The sequence below is a fragment of the Mesoplodon densirostris genome, chromosome 10, assembly GCF_025265405.1.
Source record: "Mesoplodon densirostris isolate mMesDen1 chromosome 10, mMesDen1 primary haplotype, whole genome shotgun sequence".
Taxonomy (NCBI): domain Eukaryota; kingdom Metazoa; phylum Chordata; class Mammalia; order Artiodactyla; family Ziphiidae; genus Mesoplodon; species Mesoplodon densirostris.
In genome coordinates, this window is record NC_082670.1 from 25,975,292 (window position 1) to 25,996,373 (window position 21,082).

Here is a 21,082-nt window from a genome sequence, read left to right on the forward strand (position 1 = left end):
AAATGCATGTGAAAAACTGCCAAGTAAAATAAGAACTGAATGTAAAATTGCACGTTATAGGATCTATATTATGTAAAAATGCTGAGAAATTCTGGAAGGAAATACAAATAAAAGGTTAATGGCAGTTATCTCTAGGTGGTGAGATAGTAGACAATTATTATTTTTCTTTTTCTTTCTATATTTGCATTTTCCAAATGTTTCGTGATAAACATATATTGAAGTATGTATAGTAAAGGCAAAACACAAAAGTTTAATAACAAAAGTAGAATATATTTTCCCTAGAAGTGGAGGTAATCTTCTAAGGATTGAATAATTACCTGCTTTATGCCTGATAAATGTTTTTATGGAACATTATAAAATATCTGAAGGCACCTTCTTTGGGAAGTGAAAATGTCACCAGGATCCTAATATAAGCATAGAATTTGTAAGTTATCATAGTGAATCAGATTTTCATAGTTACCCTTGCTATCTTCCTTTTGTTTTCTAGCTTCTTCCTCTGCACCTGAGTCAGTTTTAAAATGGTCCCTCCCCGAAGCATGGGAAGGCGTGGAGAAGGGCTGGGGAGGACACAGCGGTACCATTCCAGGCCCTGGGGATGACGTCCTGATTTTACCCAGTGAGTGAAACAATCTATGGGGTAAATAATCACAGACAGACCGAACTGGGCCAATCTAATTGGGGATTATCTGTCATTTAAATATATTGAACAACACAGTAAAGAATGTGGAAGTAAATAGGCAGTTATGTCTACCACTTTCTCTTTTGGGTTATTACAGGAGAGGAATTTCATAATCCAGTAAAAACCAGAAAAAATAGTTCAGCCTACTTTCATTAAAGGTGGGATAAATAGTCTCCATGCCAAAAGGAGTTAGACTAATCCACTAGCTGGATAATTTTTCTAATGTGTCAGAGAAGAGATTTACAGAAAATTTTAGTATCCTTATGTTTGAAAGACACAGGATATATGGAAGGAAGCAATTTTCAAATGCCTCCTACCTTTTGCCTTCGTGAATCTTTTAAATATAGGACTGAGAAGAATGACAAGGTCTTCTGCTGCCTTGATTTTTCAAAGTTGATGGAAAAGGAACAGATAAATCAAATAGAAAAATAAAATTCTATCAGCTACCTAATCTGTCACCTATCTATCCATCATCCATCTACCTAGAACTCTCTTTTTGTTTACATAAGATGGGAAAAGTGATTCCTCAGAGGTACAGAAATACACACCATACTTATAAAATTCTTCTTTCTTAGGAGAGAATCCTTGAAACTACTAGAAAATTTCCCTAGCCCGAGAAGAAAATGTTTTTCATACAACAGATATATTTCTTAAGACCTATTTCCATTTATGGTTTAATTTGAACTTCTTAAAGTAATACTGAATAAAAGAAGATCAGTACTGGAAAAAGAATATTTGGTCATCTGTGAAATAATAATAATGCTAATATCAAACATTTGTTGACAACTAACAATATTTGGGAATCGTTCTCCATATATTAACTAGTTTAATCCTCACAATAGCTCTGCAATACAGGTAATATTATCATTCCCATTTTTACTGACAGAGAAACAGAGGTCCAAGGCAGTTAAGTTACTTGCCCAGGGCCACACAGTTTGCAATTCAGCACAACCAGGATTTTGAACCAGACGATCTGACTCCAAGTCCTTATTCTTAACCAATCAAGTACATTTCCTTTCTAAAAGGACTAAGGGTAAATGAAAAGAGTGGTGGTGTTGTTTGCTTTATTTACGATGGGAAATGAAGGCAGAAAGGTTAAAACGTACTGACCACCTTCTGGGCATTGGTGGGGTGCACATGTAACCGCACAGAGAGGTGAGGACAGAGGGAGCGGGCTGACCGGTACAAACTTAAACTGTTATTATCATCCCACCCCCCTGTCATCCACCTCTCTCCATGGAGGATGGAACTTTTTGAATAAACAAGCTCATGAGTCATTCCTATACGGAAAGGAAAAACCTGTTCTGCCTCAGCCTTCTTTTTGATGAATGTAGCCAGTGGATTGGCCCTGGGCTATGGTTTTTCCCACTGAGCAAGCTGTTTCCCCCACCGCATGCAGGATGCGAGAGAAGCTTTTGAAGGTTGCCAAGCTTTTCGTATCCTTGGGACCTGTATGCTGAGCGGGGAGCAGTCTTAGCTATCTTGCTTGGCACTGCGTTCACTGTATCCACTGTGTGTCCTGGTTGCTGGGCCCCTGGCATTCTCCATCATCCTTCATTCCTTTGTTCATGGTCAGCTTGTAAGATGGACCCGAGTTCTCCGTGAAGCTGCTCTTAAACAGCACAGATCAGTGCTCTGGAAAAAGGCGGCGGGGGGGCGGGCGGGAAGGCACAGACACTGGATGTCTGAAGTATCTCCCAATTGGTCCTTCAGCATTATTGTAAAGATCAGAGAAGTTAAGATTTTTTAAATCTGCAATTATTGTTCATTATTTAGTTTTCAGTTGGAAAAATAAGGGAATGAAAACAGATTTGTAATATATAGTAAATGAAGTCCTTACTTCTTGCTGCCTCTCTCCTCAAAGAAGCCCTAATTCCAGAAAATTATCTTATAGTTGCCAGTGTTTTAATCTGTTCTGTTTATTTTGGGGTCTTTTGTGTGTGTGTGTGTGCGGTACGTGGGCCTCTCACCGCTGTGGCCTCTCCCGTTGCGGAGCACAGGCTCCGGACACACAGGCTCAGCGGCCATGGCTCACGGGCCTAGCTGCTCCGCGGCATGTGGGATCTTCCCGGACCGGGGCACGAACCCGTGTCCCCTGCATCGGCAGGTGGACTCTCAACCACTGCGCCACCAGGGAAGCCCTAGTTTGGGGTCTTTTGTAGGCGCTGTACTGGCTTTACTCTTCTGTTTTGATTTTTTTGGCAAACCCTGATATTTTGACCTCTGATGGACCTTGGGATTGAATTCATCTCGTCTTTCTACTTGTGGTTTTACCTTCTTGACCTTTCTGGCTGTACTGGTTTCTTTCACTTCCTGCCTCCTCTGAAACAAGTCAGTTTGTTCACCCAAATCTAGCACAAAAGAGACACTGAGTATTGCTTGAATGAAGCGCATGTTCTCCATGCTGCCATCCATAATTTCATACCAGAACTGAATCTTTGGATTTCACAAGATCGACCCAGTACAGCTATCAGATTTTACAGGTCTGTGGAAAGTAATGCCTTTTCCTTTGAACAGAGTCCTAAGAATTAAGATGTTCCTGATGATGATGATGTTGGTAACAGCAACTATAATTTGAGTGCTGGGTGTCTGCCATGCACTGCGCTAAGTCTTCTACATGGGTCTTCTCGATCATTCCTCACAACTACTTTGATTTGGATCCTGTTGTTATCTTCCTTTTTATAGCTGAGGAATTTGGGACATAGAGAGGTTAAGTAACTTGCCCAAGTTTCTCCCAGCTAATAAGTAAAAAGGTTGGCCCAGGAAAGCAGACAGTTTGATTCCAGAGCCCTAACTCTTTACCATATATATATTTTTAAAAACTCACCATTCCTACTTGCTCTGATTCACTCAAATCAGACTCCATATTATACTGAATTTATACTTCTCTACTTCCTGTTCCCATTGTTCCCTTCACTTGGAATTAAAAAAAAATTATTCAATACCTAGCATATGTCAGATACTCTACATGAGGAATCCAATCTTGCTACATTCTCATTAGGTACATACATGTGGAGAAACTGGAGAAACTTCCAAAAGAGGTATCTGATGCCATGAGCCGTTGGTAGAAGTATCTGCTTTGCATCTGGTAGCAAATATAGTTTTAATTCAAGTTAACATTCCTTTCCAATTTAGTTTAACCAACAATAACTGAACACTCACCACACCAGATGCTCTGATCTGGTGCTCCAGAGGCAAGTCGGATACAGCCATGATCTCAAACAGCTAGTAACTTAGCTGGGTTGATAAAACACATACTAATACTTAATAATACAACAAATAGCTATAATAAACACCAGAAGTGTTTAGAATCAAACACTTGTCTCAGGCAAGATGAAGAATCAAACACTTGTCCCAGGCAAGATGAAGAGAGATGACTTCACGGAGGAAGAGGCATTTGAAGAGGACCTTGATAGGTGGGATAAGAAACTGAAGGTCAGTTACGAGATGCAAGGGTGTACTGGGGAGGGAGCAATGTTTTAGGAGATACAGGATGGGCTGTTGACTAGGGCAAAGCTGTGTTCCCATTTGGATTCTGACATTTACTAACTCTGTGGCGTTAGACACGTTTTAAACGCTTCCGACCTTCATCTATAAGATGAGGGTTAAAATTAATATATCATCATATTGAGGGGATTAAATGAGATAACATCAGCACACATGACTGCTGCGTGGAGTGCTGGCAATAATGGAATTATAGATGAATGCTGTGATTTTTAATGTGTCAGGTGCTCTTTTCCTTTGTTTTTCCATCTGCCTGCCCCTCTTGGCCTCTGGTATTAGCAACACTTTGTATTGGCTTTCTAATGGCTTATTATTTAATTTTCACACCAACCTTGGGAGCTAAATAGATAATAACTATTATTACAGTAAAAACCCATTTTTACATAATACAATTTTAATGGAACTGCTGATGTTACAAAATGAAAGTGACTGGTAAAGAAGATTTAAGTGATACTTTTGAACCTCTAATATAATTTTATGATGTTTTGTGTATTTTAATTCATTAATAAAGGAAATGTGTAGAACATTCACATCATTATTCAAATAGACTAGCATAATTTTTCAATAAAATTCTTAGGGTAAATTGCCTATTTCCATTTTCTGGGAAATCAATTTTATGGAATGACCTCAGACCCATCCTATTCCATAAAAATAGGACTTTACTAATAAAAGATATCACTATTTTAAGTATGGTACCATTTTCCTTTGAGGCATTCTGTCTTTATAGACATTGGATTTTGAAAGCTGTAAATTCTTCTTGGTGGTATTATATGGAGTGAGCTGAAGTCATCATGGAGAATTTGCTTTTGTAGTTTAGTTTATGATAACTTTGCTTCATACAAACAAGTATATCTGATTTTCTTTGCCTCCTAAATACGGGGAGAATTCGTCTAAATGCATTCAAGGTATCTTACGGAGTGGGAACAAGTTCTACCTAATAAATCATGCAAATCGCAAAACCTCACAAATGATCCTGCTAACGTGTACTCCAGGTTTTGTCCTGAACTGACCTGCGAGGATTTGATGCTTCTAGTTCTTTCTCTGAAGGAGTTTCAGCCATGACAGGATGACACCCTTTTCACACAGAGCAGCTTTAATGAAAGGAAAATGTGTTATAATTCCAAGTGGCAGTATTCTGTTTTGAAGGGTACAGATATGATATCATATAGCCTCCAGCATGGTTTTATTTTTGCGTGTATGTGTGGTAGAACTCACTGTGTTCCATTTTCCCGTATTACTTTGAACTGTCCTTATTTGAAGAGATGAATGGAGAAGTACTGGTTTTCTTTCATAATAGTTCTTCTGTTTGTTCTGATTTTTGGTACTCGGGTACTTTAAATGGCAGTGAGGCTCATCAAAGTCCTGGGATGTTCAAAGTCAACAATGTTTAACATATTTCCTTGTTAAATCGCAAGATATTGAGGTTGGAGATACGAGTTAAGATGACCATAAATCAGGAAATAATTTTTCTGGGGGAGGAATTTCTACAAAATGTTGAGAGTAGAGCATTACAAACTTAATATACTATTTCCTTACCCGAGATTATAACTGGTATAGGATAAGATACAGGTAACACAGAGATTTGGGTCTGCAAAGTCAATTAGAAACCAAATACCATAAATATCAGTGTTGTCTCTTGAATAGTTTCAAAATTCTCGTCTTGTCCCATTTGGATGGGACAGAAAGTCACACAAGCCATCATCCCCATTTATTCTGGATTACTAGAAAGTGGGAAGGGGAAGTTAATTTAAACTTGAGTTACTGGGGTCCTTTGTAGGATGCATGGCATTAGTATGGTGACTGCGGGAGTGTGTGTATTCTGGAAATCTATCACTATTTAACAAACGACCTAGAAACTTCTTAGCTTAAAACATACATTTTATTTTGTTCACAGTTTTGTGAGGAAGGGCTAGGCTGGGGTATTCTTGCTGGGGTCTTTCATGCATTGCCGTCGATGGTGGCTGGGCTCATCTAAAGGCCCAGCGTGGTTGGGTGGTCCAAGAGAGTTCACTCATGCAGCTGGCGGTTGACACTGGTTATTGGCTGGGAGTTCAGTCAGGGCAGTCAGCTAAGAGGCCTCGGTTCCTCTTCACATGGGTTTCTCTGTGGGGCTTCTTGGGCTTTCTAACAGTGTGGCAGCTGGAATCCAAGAAGGAACATCCTAAAGCAGAGTTCCCCAAGAGTGAGCAGTCCAAGAGACCTGGGTGAAAGTTGCATGCCTTCCGAGCCAGCCTTAGCAGACTCAGAATATCATGACCATCACATTCTCTTGGTCAAGCAGGGCACTAAAGCCAACCCAGATACAAAGGAGGAGAATTAGGCTCTACTTCAATTGGGAAGAAGAGCAAAGAACTTGCAGCTGTCTTTAATCTACCACTGTGTATGCGCTTATGTGTGTAGTGTGTGTGCATGTATGAAATTAAGAGCAGATGTACCTGACTTAATTCAAAAGGTTTGAGAGTTTTAGGGTCTGGTCAATTTGTGCTGTCTTCCCTCTCTGGGCAGACATTATTTAGATTCTGTTGGCTTACGTGAGTCAGAAATTGAAGCACACCAGGAGACAGACTGGTCAAAGGATTTTAGTTTCTTTATTCTCTACTACCTACCATGCCAGGTGTTACGGTATTGCCTCTTCACGGCCTGAAAGTGGGTTTCTTCAACCCTTGAACATAATTGGGGCCCTGATCTGGGATTTCTCACCCTGAGATGGGCAACGGAGGACAGTGTTTGGGCCGCAGCCTGTGTCCAAATCTCTATGCCCGTGACCAGAAGCCTCTTCTTGGGAGAGAGAGGAGTGCTTTGGGGTGAGGGGAGAAGTGGAGCACGAATACGTTGAGCATTTTGTTTCCTTCAGGGCAGAAGTGAAAAGTCTGCAAGGATAACAGTCAACAATTCTTTTACCTTATTTAGAACATGAATGGGAAAGCTATTCTTTAAGATTATATAAGGGAAGAACAAACAAATATGATTTCAAGAGGTACTTGACACAAATTTTAATCAGCATTATTAGCAAATAAAAATAAATAAAAAGAAAATCTGAAAACAGAGATCAAAGGACCTTTAGGTACTGTATAAATCTCCTTCTTTTAGGCAGTTTCTTAGAGGTGAGCACAGACCTCCGGGAACCTTGCTTCATGGTAAAGGGTGTTGAGGCCATGTCCTTCCCACGGGAAGGAAACATCAGGATCCCAAGCTCCCTGGAGCAAGTATTTCCACAGGCCTCCCCAAACAGTTCTGAAATGTTTAACTTAAACTGACTTTTTATATATCCAATATTTAAGAATGTACCATAGAAGCTTACTATTTAAGGCAATCTAAGTGCAAAATCCTTTGCAATATGGACCCCTTTGATGAAATGAATGATTGTCGAACAATTTATTTGTTTTATTTGTGGTGTTTTTCCATGAATTTAATTGTATTAAGTAAACATTCATATATATGTAAAATATGGATACATAGAATTGTTGAGCTGGTAGGGAACTTAGTGACACTCAACTCAAATGAGCTAAGATAATGCAAGTGTTTTCTAAATTGTAGAATCCTATGAAACACATTATTATCATTGCCCAAACATATATGACATTCTGTATCAAGGATAAGAGTGGGATTTCAGTCTCCTTGTTTTCAACCCAAGGGTTGTAAATTGCTTTCTAAAATTTGTAAGAAGAAATACTGTTGCTTTATTTGTTATATTTTAGATGATTTGTGTCCCTAAAATAGGTTTACATTTGAGAGACACACTGGAGGCTAGGGAGTTCCTTTTAGTTGCAATGACTGTGATTCAAACGGGTTTTTACAAATGAATAGCAGTAATGCCATAACTACCAAGCAAGACCTGTGATAGAGTGTCCTTGCCAGGGGTAGACAACCAGGAGTTGAATTTTTTTTTAAGTATTTTTACAACTGTATATGTTTTCCCCATAAAAAGTAAATTTCAATTAAAATCACAGCAGAGATTTTTATTTCCTGCAAGTGACAAAAGTAACACAATAAAAAATATTAAAATAAGTTGATATCCTTTCTCTAATCTCAGTTTGTCAATCTCTGCTTGACTCAGTCATGGCGCTTGTTTCTGGGCTAATTAGAACTTACTTAGAATCTTCTCTTGGGACCCAAGACATGTAGACCCTGACACTCTTTATGGCTTGCTAACTTGCTGGAACTAATTGGAGTTTTAGTTTAATTGAGCAGATTTTCAAACTCTTTTCTGCCCTTACTCACCTGAGAAAAACACTCATTGTCATAGTCCATTAGTATTAGGATCATAGCAATTTTCTAAGAGGGCACATACTTCCCCAGGGTTTGCAGATCATAATTTGGGTAGTGTGTAGGAGACCTAGGATTTATTTTTGGCACTTACTGCACCTAGAGAATCACTACTTTTATAACTTTACAAACTCCTAACTCCAGTCTCCCAGAAGTGTGACCCTTCTGGGAACTTTGGGTTCTAGCCTGAGAGGAACCTAACAGGTATACCTATAAAACACTTCTGGTGCGTTTCTTCCATTGACTTAGGTGTGATTCCTTTGCTACTAAAACAACTTCTTTCTCCATGTGCAGTTTAAAACTAATTTTTAAAGGAGTTATGCATTATTTTCCTTAGGACTTTTAAGAGTACTTTGACCATCACAGTACAAACTATAAGATTCCTAGTAGCAATAAATGTATTGGTGGTTGCTATGGAAAAATACAAGTATGTGTCATAAACTTGATAAGAAAGGAGAATTGGCAGGACCTCGGATTTTATTCATTGTGAAGGGTAAAGGAGAATGAGGCTGAAAAGATGACTCAAGAGTTTGGGAGGGAAGCCAGTTGGGAATCTGGATTTAGATTTGGTAATCCTCGAAGAGTTGACTAAGGAAGCCTTGGAGATTGAACTAGGTTAGAACCAGCATGGGAGCCAACAGAGAAATGCAAGGAGGGGGTAGGAGACAACATCTTTGGAGGAAATTCTAATTTAAATGGCAGGAAGAGAACCCAGAGAAGGAGCAATCATGAAACCAGGAGGAGAAGTCAGACAACAGAAGGCAAGAAAAGAGTGATACCAAGGTGGTGGAGGTGGTTCATAGTAAACATTCCATGGAGGACCAGGAGGGTGGTAGTTTAGAAACTGCCTGAGAAAAAACTGTCTACTCTCTGCAGACTCCTACAAATCAAATGCAGAATCTAATGCTTGTCTTGGCTTATTGTTTAACACATTTGTATCATATCTTTATAAAAACCCTGGTAGAGATCAATGCCTTCAAGGATCCCCATATTATTTTAAGTTTATATTCCATTTATAGTTATTATAAAATATTTGGCTATGTTCCCTGTGTTATAAAATATATCCTTGTAGCTTTTTTTGTACATAATAGTTTGAATCTTTTACTCCCCTGCCCCTACATTACCCCTCCCCTCTTCCCTCTCCCCACTGGTAACCATTAGTTTGTTCTCTATACCTATGAGTCTGCTTCTTTTTTTTAAAAATTATATTCACTAGTTTGTTGTATTTTTTAGATTCCACATATAAGTGATATCATATAGTATTTATCTTCCTTTGACTTATTTCCCTTAGCATAATGTTCTCCAAGTCCATCCATGTTGCCGCAAATGGCAAAATTTCATTCTTTTTTATGGCTGAATAGTATTCCATTGTGTGTGTGTGTGTGTCTCTCTCTCTCTCTCTCTATACATATATATATATATATATATATATATATATATATATATATATATGCCACATCTTCTTTATCCATTCACCTGTTGATGGACACTTAGGTTGCTTCATATCTTGGTAATTGTAAATAATGCTGCTATGAACATTGGGGTACCTGTATGTTTTCAAATTAGTGTTTTTGTTTTTTGTTTTTTGTTTTTGGATATATAGCCAGGAGTGGAATCGCTGGGTTATATGGTAGTTCTATGTTTAGTTTTTTGAGAAACCTCCATACTATTTTTCACAGCGGCTGCACCAATTTACTTTCCCACCAACAGTGTATGAGGGTTCCCTTTTCTCCACAAGGGAGAAAATTAAAAGAAAGAAAATTTGTTAAAATTTAAAGCAATTATTCCCTGGTGAGACAGCAGCACTTCTAGGCTGGCAGCCTTGTTGTCCCTAGCCACTCTCTTTCTAGAGTACTGCCAAATGTTCTAAATAAATAGGTCATATAATAGGCTTAGTCCAACAGAACTGGCCAATTTGTATAGCTCAGTCAGTTTGGGAGAATAGAATAGACTTAGGCTATCTCCTCTAAGATATCATTGTCATTTCCTAAAGGGGCACAATATTACAAAAATATAAATCAACACAATAAACACATTTTTTATAAAAATGTAGAAGATTGTATATAATTGTTACAATGAGTTCAATTCTGGAGGTCAGAAGGTCATATTGAAGGTCATATTTTAAACAGCCAGTAGTAGTCCATCAGAGTTCATTGGTGAAGTCCTTTCAAATTCAGAATACTGAAAGCAGCATCCAGAGATTTTGATATTTATTTTGGGATGTTGACCTTAGGAGCTAATCTCTTTAAAGTCATTAGTAAATAGAGTGACCAGCTACTCTGATTTATACAGAACTGAGGAGTTTCCTGGGACACATGACTTTTAGTGATAAAACCTGGAAAGTTCAAGGCAAACCAGCACGAGTTGGTCATCCTACTAAGAAATCACCTTTCAAGCTCTTACCGACCTCATAGTCTGTGATCTGCACTGCAACAAATTTGCTGAGAATTAATGAAACTTTTCCTTGACGTTAATGAAACTTTTCCTTGACGTTAATTCAGAAACCTATATTTTACCTCGTTTTGTTCCCCTAAGAAGTTTGTCTCACGGAATTAATATTCTTTGAGGAGACACAGGCATTTCTTACAAGAGAAGGGGACCTGAGTGACTGCCTATGTATTTTACCCTCCTGGTTGGGGCCAGGGAAGTTTGAGCCAAGTAAGGAACAGCTGCCCATGGGGCTCTTAATCTAGAGCAGGGCTTGTTTCACTTGCTCTAATTGAATTACTTCTTTTTCACTTTACTTTATGGTCTGTTTTCCATGCAGATATTCTCAGAATGTTGAACTAAATAATTCATGATTTCCCAATTATTGGTTTAGGTACAATTGGCATTTCTTGAATTGATTATACTTTCTTGAGGGAGCTTTTGGAGTCTCTTCATATGTAGAGCTTTAAAGATAAGAAGTTTGCCCATGAGAGGTACAGCCCGGCCAGCAAGGGCAGAACTAATACAGTGGTTCACTGTTGATCCTTGGGGGTCACCACCCTTTCACACAACCCAGGGGTTCTGAACTTCTCATGTGCCCTAGGTCCCTTTGGCAGTATAGTGAAGCCTAGATCCATTCTCAGAATAATATTTTTAATGCATAAAATAAAATAGGATCATAAAAGAAGCCAGTTGTATTGATCCAGCTATCAAAATACTAAAAACCAAATTTGTGATATAATAATATATGTGCTTCTTTATTAGCACATTAGATAACGGTATCTAGTTCTGGTTCTATTCCTCTATACTCTCACACTTAATGTTTGCTACTACTCCATGAGTTTAGGCATCAGTTGTATTAGGTAAGATTAGGTCTCCTGTGAGTAACAAAGACCTGAAAAAGAGAAGTTTCTATCTCTCTTATGTCTGTTCTGTGGTGTCAGGGACTTGGACTCTATTTGCTCCATTATGTGCTGTTTCCATTCCCAAAGTTACTCTGTGGTCCAAGATGTCAGCTGGAGCGCCAGCCATTGCAACCACATTCTAGGCAGCAGGAAGTAGGAAGGATTCCACCTCTAAGTCACACTTGACACCACTTCTTACATCTTATTGGACAAAACTTGCCCCAATGGCCATAACTAATGGGAAAGGAGACTGGGAAATGTAATCTTTTGGCTAGGTGACAATGTATTCAGCTAAAAATTGGAGTTCTTGTGACTAAGGGAAAAGAAAAAAGATACTGGGAGACAACTAGTGGTTTCTGCCACAATTATCTCTCATTTTATAACTGAGGAAAATGGGACCCAAAAGCGGTGTCCAAGACAGTGTTCAGAGATCATGGAGACAGCACAGATTCAAATCTAGGCCTCCAGATTCCTTGAGTGTGTCTAGTTCATTACACTATCCCTATTTAATCATGTGGGAGGGGTCAGAATAGAGCCCTTCAAAGGCTGTGATCTAAAGGGTCATGGTGATATAAACAGATACACCACTGTAAAACATATTTTAAGAGAAAGTTAGGAATATCTGTTTCTTAGAGGTATATCCCCATATTTGAAAATTAATAGCATTTGATAAACAAAAACCTATAGGTGGGATATGACTGCCTTTTGCTATGGATGTGTTGTTAAGACCAGGATCCTGTTTGTCAGGCCGCTGTGTACTCCTAGGGCCTGCTCTGTGTCTAACGGCTTGTCCTCACTTTCTTGCATTTGTCACATCAGTGATGCTTTGTGAGCCCTGGATCCTGTCTGAAGCCATCCGTTTGCCTCTCTTTATTTACATGATAACATCGCCTGATGGCAAGTTAGTGTCTGGATAAAAAAACTTTGCTCTTACCTGGATTGAGCTGGGTTTTTGTCTGGTTTAAGGACAGTCGGATAGCCCCTCTGACTGCATTTCTCGGGCAGCAGTAGTGTGTGGAGGGTTTGCACAGAGGTGGTGAGCTTGCTGCACTGTGCCAGGATCGACTGGGCTGTGCTCACAGGTGCAAAAGGCGGGCGTCACCCTGCTGTCTTCCAGCACGTGATGAGTACCAACAGGAACTTCGCATCTTTGTATTCCTGTGGTGCATGATAGCTCTGGAACAGAGGAGATGCTCTCTGTGTTTTTGTTAAATGAATGAATGAACAGTGAACTGGATGGAATGCTGATGAATCCCAGCCCCTCTCTTCCATTCATATTGATGGCATCCTTGCTGGACTTGCAGTGGGTCAGCAGGAATGATTGTTGGTGGTATAGTGAAGCTGGATGCCTTGGGGTGGTTGCTCTAATACCATATTAGTGTTTACTAACTGTAGTAAGAGTCCTCTTTCTTTGGACTGTGCTGTGTATGGTACATATCATTCTATATGTATATCACTTTAGATGCTTTAAAAATTAAGTGACAAAATATAAAATTAGAAATTTGACTTCAGAACCTATTTTATTTTGAGAATAGGTTAACCTTTCTGGAAACCTGAAAAACCTAACTGTCAAAAGCAGCAAGTTTCAATTTTCCAAAGGCCTTGGTCTTGGGTATAGAATATTGTAGAATATTCCAGGGGCTCCCCAAGGCCTTTAGGGTAAATCTCCACATCATTGCTTTGGACCACAGAGTCCTTTGTGATCTGGCCTCGTTGCCCAGCTCTTCCCTGTGTGCCCTGCCGACCAGTCGCACGTGTCTACGTACTGTTTCCGGATGGAGGCGGCTCTTTCTCCTCTCCGCTCATTTACTTGCCATGCTCTCTGCCTGGAACTTGCCCCTCCCCCTTTCCCACCCTAACACTCTGCCCGTTGCTACTTTCTGTCTTTGGACACTCAACTTAGTGTCACCTCTTCCAGAAAGTGTCCCCGAATCCCGTTTGATGTAGTTCTCTTTCTTCTGTGTTCCTACAACACCTTGGGCCTATTTCCATCCTGTTTCCTTATTCTGTAATTATTATTTACGTTTATGTTGCCTTGAGGACAGAGGCCCTATCTTATTCAACTTATCCCAGCGGAAAGCACAAGATTTGGCGTGGAGCCGAGACTCCATGAACGCTAGAGTGAGTAAAGGACAGTGAGAGGCAGGTACTGCCCAGTTGGTTCCTGTGAAACTGTTTCTAGGGGTTTTGGAAGCTGAAGGGAGAGCTGTCACTGTCACTCTGAGAATCTTTGCACACTAGGGATGGGTGGAGCGTGGTGAGACTCTAAGAACCTTAGTAACTGACTAGCAGGTGCTGACCTTGTTGGGGAGCCCTGGTGGTCTGCCGCAGAACCTGGCCTGGGAATCGTTCAATGCCAGCATTTATTCAGGTTCCTTGGGCCAGAAACTTACTCTCTGTGAGTTGTGCTTCCCACAGCTAAGAGGATGCTCTGTGCAAGAGAGCGCAGGCTCATTCCTTTTGCCAATGGAGTTCTCCGAACTCTTGTGTTCCCAGTGGGTTTCCCTTCTCCCCTGCTGAGCTGGTGGCCTTCGCTCAAGCTCCTCCCCGCACCTTGCACCTGAGCCTGATGGTCCTCCCGTGGGTCAGCACCTGAGGATCTGCTGGGCCTGGCGTGGCTTGCTGAGCAGGAGCTCGGAGCTCTCTGGGGACTTAACTGCCTCCCCAGCCCGCAGGCCCGCCCTGGCTTAACACCTGAGCGGTTAACACACCTCCTGTGGTGTGGGCTAGGAGCAGCTTGAGGATCTTCTGCTTGCTGGGAAATTGTTTCAGAGGTTATCTTTGCTCATTTGCATAGCATGGACGCACTTGGTTTTGTTTGTTTTCTTTTTTTGGTGAAACTATAAAAGGAAGAGGGTAAAGGAGAAAACATCAGCGCCTGCTTAGAGCTATGACACTGGCTTCTGCAAAGGGACCCAAGTCCTGCTGTTTGACAACTAGTTCGGGTCTGAATCATAGTACTAGTGAGGAAATCATTTTAACTGAGGGAATCTTCGGAGTGGTGCTGTATGTCTTTTTGGCTCCGGGTGTGTGTACCTGGTGTGTATTTAATGATATCTTATGAGTCTGAATGAATTGAAAAGGCTTCTCACACTTCTTAAATTATCTCATTCATCAGAGAAGCCTTCCGGTAGAGCAGCCCAGTAGTTCAAGTGGAAAGGGAAGGAAACAGTTAAAGGGTTTTAAACTGCTAAAGAGGGCTTTTCTGTTTTTCTGGGAAGGCAGCAGTTTGCATGGAAATCACAGCTTTTATACATTAAGTATGGTTATGAGTCTCTTCTCTTAAGCTGTGTGAGAAATGTGGACTTTTTTCCCCAAGGGAAAAGGAGAACTAGGACCAAAGGGGCATGTAGCTTCGTGCCAAGGTCTTTCAGATAACAAAGAAAAGGGAGAGACTGGTTGGTACTTAGAAAATAGAGGATTTTATTGGTAAATAGTTTTTGCCATAGCATGCTTAATTCAAGCCCCACTCAGAGAGGAAAACTTTAGCCACAATTTTTGGAAACTCTATGATTTTACTATCTTTTCTTCTCCCATCCAAATTCCACCATATTTCATCACAGGCAAACCCAAATCACACTGCATAATAAGGACCATTCCAGCACTTCAGGGCCAAGTGCTGGCCTTGCTACAAGGTCCCACATTACTTGAATGATAGTAGTAGGAGAGGCTGGGTTAAAATCAGAAGGCCGTAAAATATTATCAGCAAGAAATGATGCAAGAAAGAGCAGAAGTATTCAAATTTAATTTTTTGAGCCAAAAAAGAAATATATTATGTAAATATAAGGCTACAGAAACATATGACAGATCAAAGAGATTTAGATCCTTCATTTAGTAATAGTAACAGTAATTACAGTATAGTGTTAATAGTAGTGCCACTGGTGATAATATACTCATTTGTTTAATAAGATAATAAAATGAGTTCAGTTTTTTTATGTGCCAGGCATTGTGTTAATATTATTTTATCTCACTGAAGCTTTATAAAGATGCTGTGGTGTTGGCATCACATTCTATGCAGAAGGAAACCAAGATTGAGAGCAGAAGTTCTTAAACTTTAACATGCATGAGATCAACTGAGATGGTTGTAAACTACTAATGATTTGCATTTTGAACCAATTCAGCATGAAAATATGTCCTAAGTATTCATATGGAAATTAAAAAAATTAACAATATATCTTGGAGATAACATATCAGTAAAAAGAAATCTACTACATCCTATTAAATGACTGCATACTATTCCAGAGAAAAAATGTAACATGATTTATTGAACTGATGAACTTATATTTTTTCCCCAATTTTTTTTTTTTTTTTTTTTTTTTTTTGCGATATGCGGACCTCTCACTGCTGTGGCCTCTCCCGTTGCGGAGCACAGGCTCCGGATGCGCAGGCTCCGGACGCGCAGGCTCAGCGGCCATGGCTCACAGGCCCAGCCGCTCCACGACATGTGGGATCCTCCCGGACCGGGGCACGAACCCGTGTCCCCTGCATTGGCAGGCGGACTCTCAACCACTGCGCCACCAGGGAAGCCCCAGAGTGATCTTTTAAAAATACAAAGTGGTTATGTAATTTCCCTGCTTAGAACTCTTTGTTGGCTTTATGTCACTCTTAGGAGAATGTCTCCAATTTGTCATGTAGCCTTCAAAGTCCTGCCTGACCCGCTCACTTGCCTGCCTTTCCACCTCCACCTCTCACCACTGTCCTCCAGCTTCTTCAGTCTAGGTGCCCTTGCTATTTTTCAGTCTTCTGAGTGTATGGAGCTTTCCCCCACTTTATGCTATTCATATATACTATTTTTTCTGTCTAGAGCGCTCTATCCCCATGATATTTTGCATTTTTCCTTCTTACCACTTAGCACAGTTTGTGCCTATGTAGTTATCTGTGTGATTATACTTAGATGTCTATTTTCTCCACAAAAACTTAAGTTTCATGAGAGCCAGGCCTGTGTCTCTTTGGCTCACCTAATAATGAAGTGACAGGCATAGAGTGAACACTCAAAAATATATGTTGGGTGTAAAAAACAGATGATAGATAATACTTTTATGCCTGGTAAGGGCAGGCACTGTAATACTTTTATATGTGATGTTTCACCTAATCCTTACTATCACCTCCATGAAATATTAGTTCTCTTATTTTGCATGCGGGGAACAGAAAATCAGAGAAGCTAAGCAATTTTCCCAAGGAATGGCTTATTTGGGATTCAAACTTAGGTCTCTCTGAATTCTAATCAGGTGAGCGTTCTGCTGCACTTGGGCAAATAGTAGTAGATGGATTAGCCAGTGTGTTTTTCCTACACTGATTCTTTATTAGTCAGGTGTCAGTGACTATAGCCTGGAGAGAATGGGGGTATAGTTGAGACGTGAATGGGACTATAGAACTACTTAGACCCTGGATATGTGTGGAGGGTAGGTAGGTGGGGCATCATGGGGATTCCAGCCATAAGGGGGTTATGAGCAAATGAAGTCATTGGGTTCTCGGGGATGGATGGGCACTAGAAAGAGGGGAGAAACAGACACAATGTTCCTTACTTTGAAATAGTGCCTGGGTCTTGCCATGATTATTTTGGTGCATATCAGAAGCAAATACTAAAAAGGATTCAGATCTACTTCTTCCTTCCACCAAAAACTCATCCGATCAATCTCATTAAAGTATTTACTTCTCTCTGTGGAATGGGAAGCCTTATTTTATTTATATTCATTTCTTTGACATGTATCAGTATGCAACAAAGCACTTGATAATATTTGCTAAGTGAATGAATGGGTGAATGAATAAACTTATTGGTCAGTGATAATGCTTTGCTTTATATATCATTCTTCTCTTGGGAAGTTCTAGACACCCTGGATTAAAAAGAAGGATTAAACCTAAGGATGGGGATTTCAGTATCTTTGCCAAGCAGTATGAAGATATTTTAGAGTATTGGGACTTATGGCAGGGGTTGTAAAGTCTGGATATTATTGTTGAAATACATGTGAATTGAACTGTGAATAAAAGTTTTAGGAACCTTCATGGTCTCTGGGATGTATTTGAACTCAAGGAGAAAGGAAGTTATTTTGGAAACCCCAAGCATTAAATAAATGTAATATATTGGAATTTACAAAGAAATTCTTAAAGACTTTGGGAATTTTAAAAAGATATAACAATGGAAATGTTGAGAACAGTGAACACCTCTACAGAAGTAATTCTTATATTTACATAGAACATAAGCACTTCATGATCTTAGGAATGGAAAATACAGACTAGTTTGCTCAGAAGTTATGAACTTGAATACGTGTTAAAATGTAGAACAGAGGTTATTTACTTAATATTTATTAGTCAGGTACTATATTCTAAGTTCTCTTTTAAGCATCAATTATGCATTTATGAAATAATGCATATAATTTTTAAAACAAATAGAATACAAGCATTTTATTTTTAAGGAATTTAATAGTGTTTTGGAGGGGTTTTTTCCCCCCAGCTGGAAGAAATAATTGAAAGCTTGAGAAAACAATAACCAATAACATTAAAGAAAAGTAAAGAATCTCATAGTTTTCTGGACACATTGCCCTCTCTAGTGTCAAGCAGAGAAAAAAAGAGAGGATTTGTTTTCAAAAAAGAGCTGAAGGGGAAATAAACTCATTGAATATAATGTTTGCTACATGGAGCTATATCACTTATTTCATAGATCTTCATGTTTTTTCTTCAGGATTAAATTGGGAAAATATATTTATTTACTAGAAGTTGATTTCATTATTTTTCTTAAGGAAACAAATCAAAACAAAAACCCACATAAGAAAATAAATTTGGTGCCTCATTTGGCTTTAACACTAACTGCCACATGTAAAAATTTAATAATTGGATCACCTGAGACTTATCAGTCAGTTTATGCCTTTCCAAATATGAATGTATCATTTACTGAAAGGGATGGAGAGGAATTTAATCATGAAACTTCAGGTTAGTACAGATTCATTAATGATACATTGAGATAAGAGAATTATGTGGATAAAACCTCTGACCTCATTATGTGGATAAAACATCTGACCTCAAATTTATCAGAATGCCTGATCTTCACTTTTATGTCTCCTGGGGATTGCAAGGTCTAGGTTTTTGCTGTTGTTATCCTGTTGCTTGTTTTTTTGAGTCTCGAGTCATCTGAGCAATCAGAGCACCATGGACCTTGTTTCAAGTGGCATCACCAATGGCCATGGGCATGAAGATATCTCTGAGGTCTTGTTTTCATTTCCTTTGGGTAAATACCCAGATGTGGAATTTCTGGATCATATGGTGCTTCTATTTTTAATTTTTTGAGGAACCTCCATACTGTTTTCCATTGTGGCTGTACCAGTTTATATTCCCACCAACAGTGCACTAAGGTCCCATTTTCTCCAATTTCTTGCCAACACTTGTTATCTGTTTTTTCTTTTTTCTTTTTGATAAAAGCCATACTAAGGGTTGTGAGGTGATATCTTGTAGTTCTGATTTGCATTTCCCTGATGATTAGTGATGTTGAACACATTTTCATATACTTGTACATTTTTATGTTTTCTTTGGGGAAATATCTATTCAGTTTCTTTGCCCATTTTTTAAATTGAGTGGTTGCCGGGACAGGGAAGATAGGGAAATGAAGAGGTATTAGTCAAAGGGTACAATGTTCAGTTATGCATGATGAATAAATCCTAGAGACCTATTGTACAGCAAAGTGCCTATAGCAAACAGTACGATATTCTGTACTTAAAATTTGCTAAGAGGGTATCTATTATGTTAAGTGTTCTTATCCCAAAGTAATAGTTAATAATAAATATGTAAGTAAATTGATTAATTTAAAGGGTGGGAAGAAATTTTTGGAAAGAATAGATAGGTTTATGGCCTAGATTGTAGTGATGTTACATGGGTGTATACTTATTTCTAAACTCATTAAGTTGTATACATGAAATATGTACAGCTTTTTGCATGTCAATTATACATCAATTTTTTAAATATTCAAGTTGTTTTAAAAAAGGCAATACCAAGTTGGCCACGCTGAATTCTTTGAAGCCTAAGGGAGAGAACTGCAGCATAACAGCATCTCAAGACTAAAAACAAAACAAAACCAAGAAAGCTGGAATGAAAGAAGGCACAAATTCTTTTCTAGTTCTATAAAAATGGCAGCACCTTCTGGTATGTTCCCTTCAGAATTTGGGCTTTAGAGGATTGATCTGATACAGTTGGTAATTTTACTTAAAGACTTCCCTATTAAATAGATTCAAAATATTTTTGAAGAACAGATGGTATAGATTAGAGGAAGAGATAAACACGGTATCTTAAACATTTTATTGATCAATTAAAATATCATAATTTAAAATGTTGATTCTACTGTGGGAATTATGCACATTTGTCTGTGATGGAGAAAGACACAGAGAGAGTGTGTGTGGGGAGGGGATGGGAATTTGTTGTCCGAAGTTTAAATTGGACTCTTCTCATGAGGTGAGAGTGAAGAGAGCAGCCTCCCCCCACCCCCACACAAACACACACACACCAGGCAGGCAGATGCTTTTCTTCAAGATGTAAGGAAGCTGGCTTTCAGGCCTGAATCATGTGCCTCTGCATACTTTGAAAACTGCCTCTTCTGCCTATTTTTAAGACCAGTTTGAAAAAAATGATAGAGTAGAATAAAGAAACCACCTGTGTGGATTTAATGAAAAAGGCAGGCTGTAAAGTTAGCAGCTCTTTGAAAAGATTACAGTTATAGAAAGATTGTATCATCTTCTAGCACTTCTTTGTTCTGATTTTTCTATAAGAGAATGAATTCTTTATAAATGAATACCAGCATCTCTGTAAATTTGTCTACTTGACGTTCATTTTCAATCATGTTAACCTTTCATTACTGTGAGCTGTTTATGTATGACAATTTCCATTCTATTATAAAAGTAATTTTTTTGGATGAGCCATCCTCATATATCATGATATATCGTGATAGATGGATAAATATTTGGGTAAATCGTTAAGAGTCACCAAAAGCTAAACGACTACAAAGGAGAGAAAATACTACCAATGACTGTGTACATATGTATATCTAAATATATAAAATAGTTACTTTAGAGCTAAAAATAGTCTTTTCTTTTTAAAAAGGAAGATTGGGTCACTTAGTAGTGATTGAAATGGCATTAAAACTTATTTTTCCATTGGTTCACATATTTATGGGAAAGTATTGGAGCTAAGACTGAATGTAGAAACAAGCTTATTAAGTATGGAAGGTATAGGAAAATAACAAGCCTACAAATAGTTCTTGTATGTCCTGCTCTGCCCTTGCATGCCATCATTCTCCCCTAGAAGTCAGAGACATGTCCAA

At 38.9% G+C, this 21,082-nt stretch overlaps 1 protein-coding gene across 1 annotated transcript in view; it reads left to right on the forward strand.

Moving 5' to 3' along the window:
• PKHD1 (PKHD1 ciliary IPT domain containing fibrocystin/polyductin) overlaps positions 1–21,082 on the forward strand; it is a 426,879-nt gene that overhangs the window by 242,427 nt on the left and 163,370 nt on the right. The window contains exon 51 of the mRNA XM_060110064.1: positions 488–616. Coding sequence (XP_059966047.1) covers positions 488–616 — 129 coding nt within the window. The remainder of the gene's footprint in view (positions 1–487; positions 617–21,082) is intronic.